At 44.0% G+C, this 15,523-nt stretch overlaps 1 protein-coding gene across 2 annotated transcripts in view; it reads left to right on the plus strand.

Moving 5' to 3' along the window:
• The first annotated feature begins 5,727 nt into the window (after window positions 1-5,727).
• CHRFAM7A (CHRNA7 (exons 5-10) and FAM7A (exons A-E) fusion) overlaps window positions 5,728-15,523 on the plus strand; it is a 40,114-nt gene continuing 30,318 nt past the window's right edge. For both annotated transcript variants that reach the window (XM_062583527.1, XM_062583528.1), the window contains exons 1-2: window positions 5,728-5,800; window positions 6,834-6,973. In XM_062583527.1, coding sequence (XP_062439511.1) covers window positions 5,749-5,800; window positions 6,834-6,973 — 192 coding nt within the window. In that variant the 5' untranslated portion in view covers window positions 5,728-5,748. The remainder of the gene's footprint in view (window positions 5,801-6,833; window positions 6,974-15,523) is intronic.

Consider the following 15,523-nt stretch of genomic DNA (forward strand, 5'->3'; position numbering starts at 1 on the left):
GATGCTTATAGATCAGGAACTGTTAAAGTTGCAGGCCTGAAACACAGATATCTTGTCAACTTTAATTGCCTTCTGCAAGCCTTAAATTATGTGCAGTCGTTTAAAATTACCTGGAGTGAAAAAGCTTTGCCAACTTCCTGGTGTTCACACTGATGCAATAAGATGGCGATGTGGTGCTGTGATGCTGTGGCTCTGGGTCAGTGAGAAATGAATTCAAAGCCCTGGAACTACAAAAAGATGCAAAAGGACTTGACAGAAGCTGAAATGAGAGCACTAAGTAACTAATTTTACAGAAGTCAAAATGGGTATGTGCTAAGCATGACATAAATAAACATTTGTAATAATTTTCAACAGAAAAAACACCTTGAGGATAGATATGTTAATGAATCTCTGCAATTACTTCACTTGACGCACAGTGATTGAGAGCCAGCTGTCATCTACAGGAGTATCCATATATATTTAGCTTTAGCTCCAACTACAAGAAGTGCCTAAATTTTCTTCTGACACAATACCACAGTGGTGTTACCACTATTGTTTAATAACTGCAATAACTGATATACTGAGTGCATGCTAACAATAATAAAAGAAAAAAGAACGAACTTTGAAATATGTTAGTGTCATAGAAATGACCTGGGGCAGTACTCATTAGTTACACAAATTCATTACACCAGTTTCACAGATCTCTATTCTTTGCATCTGAGCACTTTTAGAAATGCATTCTCTCTGTTGTTAAGTTTTATGATGTGGGAGGATAGCAGCCATGCTATTTTTAACCAGCAAAACAGTTGCACCTTATTCTTTACAATTAAAGATAATTTGGAAAATGGATTGTTTTCTGGAAATCCAATACTGGTGTAGGAGCCAAGAATGTGGAAAGAGATTATCTTTGTGAACCTCTGTTTGAGACTGGATGTATAGAATGCACAGAATACAAATAAAAAAAGTTTAATTATGAAAACAACCAGATTTCAAAGCATTAATTTGTCCACCAATAAACTCATAATCAAAGCTACCTGCAACCTCTTGGCAATGAAGAAGCTATACACTGTTTCAGGGGATTTATGGAAAAAAACCAAAGTCCTCACAAATACATTTTCCATCTCTGAGATTACTGCTTGTCCAAATTAAGCAATAGAGTACAACTAGTAACATGAGAGACAATTACTAAGGCCATCTAAAAATGAAAAAATATCAGCAATAATGAAAGAGGTACTTAATTTCATTTGAATAAGGAACATTCAAATTAATTTAGGCATGACTTATGCTACATACACTCTAAGTTACCATTTAAACTCCTAGCCTATTCTGCCTCTTCTCCTTCTCAACAAAGATGAAAAAGTAATTTTTTTGTGACATGGAAGTCCTGGGTCACTGCATATATGGTAATCAGATAAAAGTCAGAAAGTGTCGCAGTTACTTTTTAGTTGCTATATCTGCTGCATACAGTATTGTCACTTCTCCAATGAACGTATAACCTCAGGACTATCTTATCATTTTCTGTCACTTCAGTAGAGTGAAACTTTTTGCTCACCTGTAAGTCCATGCAGAGAGGAAAAGAGGGTATCACACACACTGAGGCATAATATAATCTCTATAACACTTTGTACTGCCTGCACAGTTCTGATGGGTGTACTAGAATAATTTTGCAATCATGTTATTCTGAATTTTGTTCAATCCTTGGGTTTTTTAACTGACTAATGTACTAGATTAGCCTTAAAAATGGAACGGGGAGAGTTTTCCTCAGGTTTAAACAAATATTTTATAATTAGGATGAGGGTTTTCTTTCTGTTTACACATTAGTTCAGAAGCTGGTAGCCATTTCCACAACAGCTCTGTGCCTCACTCAGGCTCTTGAAATAGGTCTGCAGTAGTACTTGAGTGAGAACTTGTGCTGTTCTTTTGTACTTCTTTGCTTAACAGAAGCAGAAACAAGAGGCAACATGCTGACAAAAATGCAATTACCATCAACATATTCTTATGCCAGACTTTGTCTGAAGATATATGATCTGTGTGTACTGTTTTCTCCATGAATACATTGGGTACTCACAAATAGATGGATACACAATTGACTGTCTAATTATGCCCAAAGTATTAGGCAAATACATTGATAGTAATGACTTCTTTATATTCCAGCAAACAACCAGAAGTAGGAAGTGGGCTGGGAGACCCACAAGAGTTTCTACAGCCTTTATCTCCAATTGTAAAATGAGTTTGCATTGATGATCATGTTTAAAAAGATAATGGGGAGGGGAAATGCTCCCTCTGAATAACCTGGCTGTAGTGTACAGTATAAAGAAGTATTGATGCTCAGAGGAAAGTGGATCTCATCTCTGGTGGGCATCACAGTCAAAGCAAAGAGCCTCTGGTGGCTGCAGGCTGTGTATCTTTCTTTTAAGTCATTTTATATTGTGTACTTTTAGAAAAATAACTTGTAATACAAGTTAAGGCTGTTAGATGACTTGAGTATAGTATTTATTTACCTTTCTTTGTCAGTAAGATTGCCAATTAATCCATATAAATGTTGATGCAATCAAATTCCATTAGCCAGGATGTCTGCAGAAAGCAAACTTAAATAGTTCCTCCCCTTTGTGCATTCACTCCAGAATTGGACTGCTCTCTGACTGGAAAGTTAGATCATTCAGAAGTAATGCATTTGACTGAACTGTCCACTAATATTTAAGGAGCACACTTTAATCAAGCAGTTTGAATGCTGGGTGCTATTAAAGCATACTTAAAGTGTGGAATTTCTAAAGTAGCTGTAAAATTTTTTTAGCTAACATCAAAAAAAAAAAAAAAAAAAAAAAAAAAAAAAAAAGGAAGAGACCTCCACTAACAGAAGTCAAGATTTATCAGAGAAGTAGTTATGAATTATTATTTCACTTCTTCTTAGAGTACTGGGGTTTGAGGTTTCAGCACCATCCCTTGAAGAGTTTGCCTTTTTAATCTCTTCTAATAAACAACTATGTTTGTATGGATTTTTTGTCAAAAACTCAGTAAGTTCTGTGCTTTTCATATAAAGCTACTGAAATCTAACAGGTATCTTGTAATTAGACCAGTAATGATTCAGAAGATTTCACTGGAATCGAAGTGCCTGGCTGGTGAACAGGAGGAGACTCAGTGATCACCTGCCGAGAGAGCCTGAGTGGCCCCAGCATGCTGTGTGTGAAACACGGCTCGTTTTGGTTTCCAGGACTGTCCCTGGAGAGGGACAGCGCGGGCCCTCCTCTCCTCCTGGCCAGCTCCACTGCCTGCAGAGGGGCCCGAGCAGGAGCCGCCTCTGCTGCTGGGCAGGCAGCTTTCCAGCTAGCTGCACAAGCCCTGCTGGCTCATCCAGGACCCTTTCTGGTGTCCTGAAACCATTCAGGTTTCCCCATGCCTTGGCCCTCCAGGGCAGGCCGTCGCCAGCGTGCCATGCTGCCTCCCCGCCAGGCTCAGCCTCGGGCGCAGGGGTGGCGGCTCCTCCTCGGGCCCAGCTCAGCAAGCCTGCGGCAGTGCTCCTGCAGCGCTGGGAGCAGCAACAGAGAGGGGGCAAGGCGCTGGGTAACACGGCCCAGGAGCAATGGGGAAGCAAGGGGGAGACAGACAGGTCTGGAGCAAGGCTGACTGAGAGACATGCAGGCTGCTGCGGTCTGAAGAGAAGGGCAGGAGCCCAGTAGCAGCCGTTGGGCAGTAGGTGCTTTGACTGGTGCTCCTGAGCGTGGCCAGCACCAAGCAGGCCTTCCGCCCGCTGCGCGAGGGAGCTGCCAACAAAGCAAAGTGCAGCCCGGCACGAGCCAGCAGTAGATGTCAGCCTTGACCTACAGATCAACAGAAAGCTCCAGGTTTCCCATCTGAACAATTTATACTACTCACCAGGCACCTAGAAAGATCTAAAGTACCGATGTCAAAATAGCAGGAGAAGAGAAAGGGAGTTTCCTTCTCAAAATGAGAAGCAGGCAAAACTCTGCCTAGTTAGAGCACAGCCACAGGAGGGTTAAGCACAAATGGATAATAACACTTGGTTTTTCTGTGAAATAACACAGGGATCTTAGGAACTTTTTCTTGACTGCTTGCTGATCCAAAGAGGTCAAGATATTGAAAAAAACAAACGAAAAGGAAATAAGAAATTCAATCTGGATGGAGAGTTTCAAAAGAAATATCCAAGATCACTGTCAGTTCTTGTATGCTCCTATGTTTGACATGTCTTCTCTGCTAGAGAATTACTATTGCCACTTGCTGGTTTCTGTTACCCTTTGGCAACTGGCTTTACTGCTAGTATGCAACCTGAAAAGAGGTATTTGCTTCAGTGCTGCTGTGTTATACTGGCTGAAACACACGATGTTGAAATGATCTGGGCTCCACAGGTTGCCTCGGACTTGCACTCAACACTTCAAAATATTTAAACAGTAGCTATATAAACTAGGCCAGTGCTTCAGCCAAAAAGAGCACCTGGATTTTTAAAGCTGAGAATTAATGCTGTTTGCTGGATTATCTGAAGAACAAGCATTTGACTTCCCCTTACAGATGGGGAGACTCTTCAGCACTATTCTCCTTCCAGTGCAGCTGGCTAGAACATTAATTTATTGCAGCTGGGTTTGAAGGGCAGGGATTTGAACTGAGAGCAATAACCCACGCACAGTCCTGAAATGTGCATTAAGTTGCAAATGGGAACTGGACAACAAAACCTGCTGAATTTTCTAGGCTTGCCTTCCAACTGCAGTGCATTATTGTGGCACCAGGCAGGAGCTCCCGCATCGTTTTACTCAGCCATACGTTTGTCAAGCACGAGATGTGGTGTCCCTCGGCTATGGGTATTTTTCCCATACCCAGACAGAACATCTAGCACCTGAGCTCCCAGACCCTTATCTCCACTGGGGATTTAACAGCTACACTGGGATTTAACTGCTTTGAGCACCTACATCATCTTGGCCATGTCCCTCTCCTTCCCAGCATGTGACTGAAGCCAGTCCCTGCTGAAGGCCAGCAGGGACGAGGACCAGGGCATGAAGGGCACGGGGACACGGCCTTGGCCCTGGTTTCCCAGGCCCTGCACCACCTTCCCTTCCTGCTGGCCCCATGCAGGCACTACCCAGCCCAGGGGCCTGTGCTGCCCTTAGAGCTAGTTCATGCCTCTCGCAGCCAAAGTGGCTGCTGATGGCAAGCGAGAACGACTGGACGCTTGGGCTGGGAAGGGCAGTGGAGCTGCGAGGGCGGCTTGGAGCGCCGGGGGTAGCTGATGCCCTCCGGCTTTCCGGCCGGCCGCCCCCGCCCCCCGGGCACCCACCCTGCGAGCAGCCCCAGCGCGGAGAAGTCCCCGCGCCTCGTGACTCCAGCCCGCGGGCCGGGCTCTGCGCCAGGCCCCGCAGCGGAGGGGAGGGCTGGGGAGAGGCGGCGCCGCTCCCGCGCCCATAAAGCCGGGACGGCGCTGCCCAGGCCCCGCGCTCCGCGGCTGCAGCAGCCGCCAGCGGCGCCTCCAGTGCCGCCCCCGGCCGGGGACCGCAAGGAGTAGGGAAGGGAGGGAAATCCGTCACGTGGAGAGGGGGGCGGCGGCGGCCGTGACCGCTCCCGAGCTCCGCCTGAGCTGGCAGCACCGCAGGACGAGCTCCGGCGCGGCGCGGCGCAGCGAGCGGCCGAGCGGCGAGCCGCGACGGGGCCCCGGGGCCGGCGGCGGCTGCCCGCGGCCCGGCTGCGCGGCGCGGCCCCGCTCCGCGGCCCGGGCCCGGGCCCTGCGCGGCGCGGCGCGGAGAAGGCGCCGCTGCGGCGGCCGCGATGGGCCTCCGGGGGCTGGCGGTGGCGCTGCTGGCGGCGGCGCTGACGCGCGGTGAGTGACCGGGCACGGCGGGGCAGCGCGGGCCGCGCCGGGGCCGGGGCGGGCGCCGGGGCAGCCGCGGCGGCGCGGCGCGGGCCGGGCCGAACCGGGCCGGGGCAGCGCCCGGCGCCCCCGCGGCGGGGGTCTCGCCCGGCCCTTCCAGCTCTGCCCGCGCGGCGCAGCCGGGGCCGGGCGCTGCCGCTGTCCCGGCCGCTCCGCGGGCACCCGGGCACCAGCCGCTGGACAGCGCAAATGGGGTGTGTGTGTGTGTGGGGGGGGGGGGGGGGTGAAAGTCCCTCCGAGCACTTGAATCGCAGCCGCTGCAGGGCCCGCACCGGGGCTTTTCTGTGGTGGAACTGGAAATCAAGTGGGAAGAGGAAAGTCTGCCTGGAGTGGGGGCAGCGACAGACCCCACATCCAGAAGAGCTGACCCTACACTCACCCAGATTTCCTCACTCCTGGTCTGCTCTCCTCCCCAAACACAGACCTGCTCCCTCTCCCACCACAGACAAATGGCAGAACAAAAATCCTCCCTGATCTAACGTCTAAAAGGACAGAAATACTACTGTGCCTATTAATGTAGTGCCTGCGATCCCTGGTGGGAACCAGGCACCCATTTTATTCATAGCTGCTCCAGCAGCAAACGAAGCAGAAATACTTTCCCCAAAGAGTTTTCAGCCTAAAGCAGCCTGAGCGCATGACTCCGTCCTAACCTGTAGCCATTTTCCTGCCGCTGTCTTGCTGAAGCGCTCTGCTGGGTCTGTGCGCCCCTTCCCTGGCCGCAGCCGTGCTAGGAGAGGTGTCCGGATTCATCACTTCTCACTGCTGGGCCAACGGTGCCTGTGTGACTGCGGATGAAAAGAAAGGGTAATAAATTTGGGATAACATTTTGCTGTAGTAGCTAATGAATTATGTAAGCTACAGTGGTGTTTTTCTGGTAATGGAACATTTAAAACAGTAGATACATAATATCTGATAACCAGAAAAGACGATACATTCTTTTTGGAGTAGAATCCTAATTATTGATCTATTCCTATGTTTAAAGAGTCCCTGCAAGGAGAATTTCAAAGGAAGCTGTATAAGGAGCTGCTGAAAAACTACAACCCTCTGGAGCGACCGGTCGCAAATGATTCCCAACCACTCACTGTCTACTTCACTCTCAGCCTCATGCAGATCATGGATGTGGTGAGTCTGTAACTTTGCAGGAAACTATTTCTTTAGAAGCAAGAGACAGGATTGTGAAGGATGACTGCACAGTCTTGGGGAGCACAAATTATTCAAGAGACAAAGACAACTTTTGATTGCCTTTTTAAAAGAAATAAATTTAAAGTTTGTGTCTTTCCTAGAGCTCTGGTCAACATTCCCCAATCCTCTCAGCAGTGAACAATCTTGAAAGTAAAGCTCAAACCTCATACTTTCGTTGCCTTTTAAGTGCCTAAACTATACTTAGATCCAACACATGGTGCTGTTTCTGGAAGGATATGTAAACTAAAGGTCCTCATTATTGGTCATCACTGAAGAGTTGCTGATTTGGTGAGGGGGAGATTCTGGCCAAAATGCAAGTTGTATTTTTGGTCATCTTATTTAGACAAGATGTTCTTAAATTCTATACACTTACATTTTAGCCGTTCAATTCCATAGCAAAGGTGGTTGGTATATCAGTGGATATTCCTGTGCAGCTTGCCAGTCTGGAAAAAGGCACTGCAAGAACTTTTTGGTTCAAATATGAGTAACTTAAGCTTCATTCTGTCATAGCTGTGCAGTGATCAAACCCTCTACGTAAGTGGGTATACAGTATTCATTTTTACTGAATTCAGATAGCTATGGTAATTAATAAAGAAGGTAACTACTTAAAATCAATGGTTAATCTCAAAACGCTATTATCTTTCCATCAGATGCTTAAAACACAAAACAGGAGGCAAGAAAATAAAAATTTTTTGATGGGATTACTCATGACAAGCAGCTTGCTTTCTGTTCCCTTACAAGCTGCTGATTGCCAAAATCCAGACACTGCTCATGTAGTATCTAAAGGTCATTACACATACAGAGAACTCTCCAGGTTTAAGTGCTCATAGCTTCTCTGCACATTTTTGCAAGTCTTAGATTTATTAGACCAAGGATGAAAAGTAGGGTATGTATTTCCATTGTGAGAGTTAACACTTGCTTAAGTGACAGCAGGCAGTCGTAATCAGTGAGTTGTTTCAGTGTCTGTGCACTAAAGCCAATGGGCAAAATCTGCCTGTTACATCCTGTCTATGGCAGTTGAGATACCAGCGAGCAGAAAAAAAAATTATACGGAGCGTGCTCCTTTGAATGAAGGCGACAGAAGAATGCAGACTGCAACAATTTCATAAGGTGCTGGCAGATTAAATTTGATGAAGATTGTGGCTGTATTGCAGGGACACCTGCGACCTAAGAGAGCATAAGCCAGTCTCAGTGGTCTGATACACCAGATTACACTAATATTCCACTTGGACTATATATGGGCCTGTTGCTGTTATTAATGATTCTTACTATGGATGAGCTTAAAGACTGGGAGAATGGGATATCCTCACACTGAGCACTGTAGTCATCAGTAGTAGGCAACCGCTGATACAAACAGCCAGTCTAAACAGACAGCAAGAATGTCTTTGGACAATCTGAACAGAGAGAATATGAACAGTGTAAAAACAAAGGAAAATAGGAAAGGAACAACTGACGCAGTGTTAATAAGGGATACATTAGTTTCATGATTCCTCTAACTGGATTCATTTAGGATGTATTTACCTTGGTAAATGAGGCATTTGAAGGGCAGTGAGAGGAAGGTAAGAAAGAGTGAAGCTGAACTGAAGAGACTGACAGACAGCATGGGATAGATAGAGCTTTAAAGCTCTGTGACTGTTTGATGGTCCTCACACCCTCCCCCACCCCAGCTTTAAGAAAATACACTTCTGGTTTCATCATATCTAGATGTATTTGGCCTGAATGTGTTAAACTAGCATGTTGCTTTTAAGCCTTAACCTCACAGGAAAGGACTGTTATATGGCAAACCCTCCTAGTGCAGACACAGCTTTCAGAGGCCTAGCTTACATCATCAGAAACGTCCCCTGAATTGATTAAGTTGAACATCAACTTATATACGAAACCCTTCCCAAATATAGTGGAGTATTCTTACCTTGCATATTCAATTTAATCCTTTCCTTCTAAAAACTATTTCCAAATATTTCCATCCTAAAACCCTGCAGCCACCAGACAAAATAGTAATTAGAGGTAGTTTGAAAATTTAAAAAGATGGTGCTGCCACTCAGAGAAGCAGAACAGTTTCTGTAAAGAAATGGACTGTGAAACAAACACTTTCCCACTCCCCAAAGGAAAATAAATTTAAGTCTGGGAAGATGAATAAAACAACCAAATCAACAGGCTCATTGAGAGAGAGCCCTAAAGAAGTTGCTAAGCTGTTTATCAAGCCTCAACAGCCTCTCTGTAAACAATCGTTGCAGGAGAAGCTCATCAAAGCTGCATTATTCTTTTAATTTTTAGCATTCATTTGTGTACATTAGAAAAAAGTCTCTCCAAGTCTTTTGCTCTGCTGCTCAGTTTTTATTCCTTCCATCCTGAAGGGAGAGAATATTCTCACTTTTATCTTGCAGCCATTTCCCATATTACTGCATTTTATTCTTTATGGTTTAGAAAAGCAGAGCAGTGCTGGGATATGTTTTCCAGTATTTTTAATTGATTTTATATCTACGAAAGTTACTAGATTACAACAGCAAACACAGCTTTATGCCTTCCCATGAAACATGAACAACAGATCTTTTCAAATAACAGTCTAAAATACACCAAAAACTGGTATCTTTAAATAAGCAACACTTTTCCAATATTGCTTTATTTAGAGAAATTGCAACCTTATTTCTTTTATTTGTCTACTTTCTTCTGCTTCTTATTTTTTAATCCATAATTTTGGACTTCTGACTAATAATTTTTCTTCAACATCTTTCTCTTACCTACTCTTCTCAAACTGTTATATCCAGAAGGAGATTTTAAATAGAGAGTCTATATTCCGTAGGATAGAACTGAAAACAATGAATTTAAAATAGTTTAAAACAGTTTACACAAAAGAAAAAAAGACTGAGTAAATGCTATAAAACCCCCTAATAATAATCAACTGGAGGACATTAGAGATGTTTACAGTATGTTACATTTTGTTACAAGTATGAACTCTTGTTCTATTTTTTTTGCTTCCGTATGAGAAGTCCTCCACTTAAGGCACCTTGGAATTGTAATCCAAATCAGTGCATCTTTTTATGAGTAAAGCAAATTAGTTTCTCTAACATTTCTCTCATCCTCTTAATTAGCAATAATCATAAAATCACAGTACTTACTACTTTGTTTTCTAACCATGGATGCTCTATTAACCAAAAAAGGGTAACAGCTAGCGCATCTTTTTGTGAGTAGACATCTAATGACATTTATTTTGATGAAAGAGGTTTGCAGCTTTACTATAGAAAATGATTAAGGTCCTAAAAAATAGATTCTGTGCTGATAGATGTCAATGGACCACTCGAACATGAAGTTCTCACATTCTATATGGGACTCTTAATAAAACAAGATGATTGGTAAATTCAGGTCATCTAGTAATTATTAGTAGTCTTTAGTAATCAGCTAGTAAAATAAAGTTACATCGTTTGACATCATTTCTAAGAGTCAGATCTGGCTAACTAGTACTTGTTCTTATACGTGGATTTTCATTCCCAGAAGTCTGGAGAATGAAATGAATAATACGCTGCCTTTAAATTTTCAGGGTTGTTCTTCTCTTTGTTATAAGACAATATTTACAGTTAGAATGCCAATATTTCTATGTCATATCCAAGTACTAGGCAATATATCAAGTCACTGCTTAATCCTCAAGTCTGTATCTTTTGTTTTGACCATTATGGACGAGCTTGTTACAGTCTGTGGAAGTTTGTATGAAATGTTTAAAGACCCCGTATTTTCCTTTTGCAATGTTTCTCTCCTCAGAGAGTGTAGCTAAACTGACTTGCATCACTTGGGGATCTGGCTCCATAAAGTACAAGCAATGTATTAGGTCAGCATGGTGAAACATTTTTTACTGACTAAACTTCTTAACCCGCTTCCGTTCTCCTGGGAGAACTGCAGGCTCAGTCCTACCCAGGCCACGAGCTAATCTACTGCGTATGTGCAGTGTAGTCTCTCTGCTTGGGTGCTGTAGCTTTTGTGTACGTACACACTGATTATACGCTCCATAAATCTAGTGCTTCTTGGGAAAGCCTGCGTGCATGTACAGCGTGAGAGCTGTGCGTGTGCAGGTGGGAGCTGACTCGGTTCTTCCTGGAGTTGATTAGCCTCTGAGTGCAGTGTCAGAGCACGCTGAGGAAAGAGTCCAGCCGGTGCTGCAGGGCCTGTTTCTGTTCTGAGAAGGCTCCTCAAGTGCTACAGGAAGACCCTGTGGGCTGGAAGAGTTATGTGGGGGGAAGCAAGCCACAGCGCACCCTCCCACCTCTCCCCTGGAGCGCCGTGACCCGTGCAGGCCCGCGCGCAGGTGGCAAGCTGCTGCAGGCAGCCTGGGAGGGCGGCGCGTGAGCCGGTGGCTGCGGCTGAGACCGCGCACCCCGGGGCCCTTGCGTAACAAGTTGGTGCTAGTCCTCCGGGGCCGCGCGCGAGCCTGGGGTACTCTAGCCCTGCCGGCTTTGGCTGCAGCTCCGTGCTCTCAGGCCTGCGCAGAGCCGGTGCCAGCTGTGCTCGCGGAGCAGCACGCGCCATAGGAAGTGCTGGCCATCTACAACCGCCAGCGAGAGCCACCAGCACCCGAGCCAAGGACCAACAACGGACCGCAAGCAAAGCCTTTCCTGTCTGTGGACAGCGTATTAACATAGAAACATTCAAATGTTAATTACTGCAAATTTAGATTATACTGATTTGAATTCTTCAGTTTCTCCTGAACTCCTCACCTTGTTTGCCTGAACAGACTATTAATCCCACTGCTCCCCATCTAAATGCATCTCCAAGTTAGAAAAAAGGAAAAAAAAAAGAGGAGAGGGGAAGATACAGCAACAGGTTGACAGAGGGGACCATATATGTACAGCATTTATATAGAAAAAGAAACTTCTAAAATCAACTTAACATTTTAAGTATTTAACTGCTTTTTAATGCATTAACGAATTTATTTTAATTTTTAATTTATTAAAAATCAAAATAGATTATTTCCTATGAAGAGCCAGAGAAAAACAAAACTATGGCTACATTCAGATTCAAACTTCATTTATGCTTGCACAGTCATGACTGTTAACTGAAACAAGATTTTGATTTGTAAAGAAGAAAGACTTAACAGTTTGGCTTGAACACCAACAGCTATGCTGGGGAATGCTACGAGCACAAGCACAAAGCACTTAATTGGCAGCAACGTAAGAGTACGAAATGTAGCCAGTTCATCTCTCCAAAATTCTCTGGTAGTGACCTGAAACCGGATTTGCATGGCCCGCAATCACGTCTCCTTATTGCTCATGTAATCCTCTTAATAGAGTAACCGAAGGGAAGCCATCGATCGATAACCATGTGCAGAGCTGCAGACCAATGCACACTGTTATTTACACAGCACGACTACTTGGGACTTTTATTGGCTTGCTCTCTGTTCAGCTGTGAGAACTGGGATATTTCTGTGGTTGGCATCCCCTAATTACCCTTGATAACTATGTAATTCAGTATTTGGGAGGCAAGAAACTCCAATGGTACTAAACGCAAAAACAAAGACAGAAAAAATAATGAGCAATGCTAAGTTTGGCAGAACTACTCACTGAGCTAAGGACATACAAATAAGCATTCTTACTGGATTTTTGAGTGCTCACTCCCTCTCCAACTCCACCAGCTAGAAATGTTCTTTCCATAGGAGGGAGTTTGCTCTTTTGCATTGCTGCGAACAGCAGCCTGCAGGACTGTGTAGGTGTAATGACATTTCGGTAATGATGCTCCTCGCATTTGAGAAGCAACAGGCACGTACAGTTCATTTCCATCGACATACGCCTCCCAGCCAAGCTCATGCTTTCAGTAACTCGATATAGACACAAGAGAGGAATGGGGAGCATATGGATTTTTAGGGACACTTGAAAATGAAGACTCTGTAGAAGAGGGCTCTGTCACCTTTCTCTCTGAGTACGCAGTAAGGAATAACCAGGATTTCTGTAGTGCTGCCTCACCCCCTCTTGCTGAGTAAAGCGTGCTTGTAATATCTTGTGCATGACTCTGTCAAGAGCTGCAGAGACATTCAGCAGGATAAGCAATGTGTTTTGTATAGCTTTTCCCAAGGTTATTTTAAGTTGCACAGTGATGTCTCTGTGCTGTATCATAGTCTGAACAGAAACTGAGACACCTAGAGAACTGGTTTATGTTATTATAGGAATTTTGGAGCTAGTCCTTCTTGCTTAATTTGCCTACATTTGGAAAGTTGGAGACAGGACAGGCTAGCTGCAGAGACTGGCTCGGATCTGTAATGCAGATTGCTGTCATCTGTGGCGCTCTGAAGCCAAATCTGAAGCAGATTGCTGTTAGTGTCCGTGTGTAGTGGACAGAGACACTCCTCATGGCTATGTCCTGGTCAGATGCCTCTATCTCTGGGGCTCTGGTGTTCCCCAACGCTTCTGCAGTTTCTGCATGTGATATGATCCAAAATGTGGACAACATGCTCAGGTCAGATGTACAAACTTCTACTGCTCTCATTTATAAGAATAGCATAAAGGAATGCTGAGAGCTGGCTCACGCTAGAGCTCAGTACTCTGATCCCACTGAGGGAGGGGAAGAGCCTCTGTTGACGAAGCAGCTCTGTATTCATCTCCTACCTTTTCCATGACCTCTCTTCCTGCCTTTAAGAAATCACCTGCTTTCCTTCTATTTTTGTTTGTTAAATATGAATCAATCAATCCAATATCCAATCCTGTATCAATATTTCCGTATCACTTATGAATACTGTGAGGAGAAATTCTTAAGGAAAGTTCAAATGTGATGAAGTTGATAAGCAAGAATAAAATTCAGCCAAATTCTTCAATATAATGCTATTCTGGCTTGATAATTACATCAGGGTAAAACAACCTGGCCTTTCAACGTTCACCTTTTGCAGCTGACCTCTGTGCAAATACATAAACTCCAAAGGCTTTGATTCTCTCTTACGTTTAAACTCTTCCTAGGGAAGGGGGTGATGAGGGCTCTAATTCCCCCTCAGTTTGTGGAATGGCCTGTATCTGCCAGAAACGCACATGAGGGATGCTACAGCATCTGTGTCAGACTGGCAACAATAATCAACACCTACAGCCAGTATTTAACAGAAACTCAGGGTTCAGTCCTCTCAATGGGAGTCTGCCATGAAATACAATTAGATCAAGATCTATTTGTAAATAAAAGTGACAGAACACAGTTATCACTTTGCATTCTTGCAATAAATGTAAATATATTTTTAGCTCTATGCTGTATTTTAAAATTGAACTAAGTGAAACCTACAGTGAATTACGAGAATTCATAAAATAAGGAGATGATAAAATGCAACTTCCCTCTCTTGCTCTTAAAAAGAATTTTTTTTGCACACAAGATGTGCTGCAGTAGGTTACTAGCTATGCAATACTCTGCTCGTTTAGTCAGCCTTGGTCTTACCTGTCTTTGCAAAGATGAATGTGTTCAAATCTAAATGCAACCTCTTGTTAACAATGATGTATTGAAAAATAAAAATAAAATGACTACTATTACAATTATGTCTCCATGGTAGCAGAAGTGGTACATCATGTGGCTGTTGCACATATTTATAATCTCCACTCCTTTTCTGTGAAGCTAGGTGAAAATATGTTTCAAGTCCGTTGCCAGGAGAGAACCCTATTACAGTCAATGGCACGAAAGGCTATCAGACCTTGCCCTAGTAGATCTGTAATGGAAACCCATGTCTACATTTAAAGGAGGCTCCTTGCACAGACCCTCTCTCCAGGCTTAGGCTGGCTCTTCTATGCCGTTCTCCCAGCAGCTTGGCCGCTGTGCAAGATTTGTATGGATCTGGGAAGATGTGTGCACTTTTTGAGCAAACTGTGCCTTTCTTCCAAAGCAAGAGAAAGTAGTGGGGGACAGAGCAAAGACTGCTTCTTGCAAAAGTGTGTAGGGACCATTTAGTGCACAGAAACCACTGGAGGTTTTCAGACTTGCAAAATAGGTAGAGCACATATGGCACTATTTGACAATAAAAAATACCTTTACCTGTAATTAATGTTAAACAAAGCAACTAGAATCCTCATCTCACACTTCAAATAACCTTAACCCAGGTAAGTTTCAAATATTGACCCTTTTCCCATTTTTATTTTAAATAAAATACTAAGACGTTCAGGGGCAGCAAAAGGAGCATCCACTCCTACCCCAGGCAGCACAGAATGCATTAATAAAAAAAATCAGCAGCATTTTAATTCTAGGAACCTTTAAAGCTTTCACAGAAATTTAAGTAAAAGCAGAAGTGCACCTTCTGTTGTATTCTGGTTTGTTTCTTCACTGTTTCGTTTCTCTCCTTCTTATGCACCTGAGCAACACAGTTGGATAGGGCAACTCCAGGCTTGAATTCTTATGTAGAACACATACCAAAAAACCCCCCATTTTTTTTTTAGGCTTACACACAGGTCAAGCTGTGCAGTCACTAAGCCTGATTTTTTTTTACTGTGGTATGTTCTCAGCAAACTTTGTATTAAGTATGTCCTGCTCAACTATTAAATGTAGGCCAGA

This window comes from Rhea pennata, chromosome 10, assembly GCF_028389875.1.
Source record: "Rhea pennata isolate bPtePen1 chromosome 10, bPtePen1.pri, whole genome shotgun sequence".
NCBI lineage: Eukaryota > Metazoa > Chordata > Aves > Rheiformes > Rheidae > Rhea > Rhea pennata.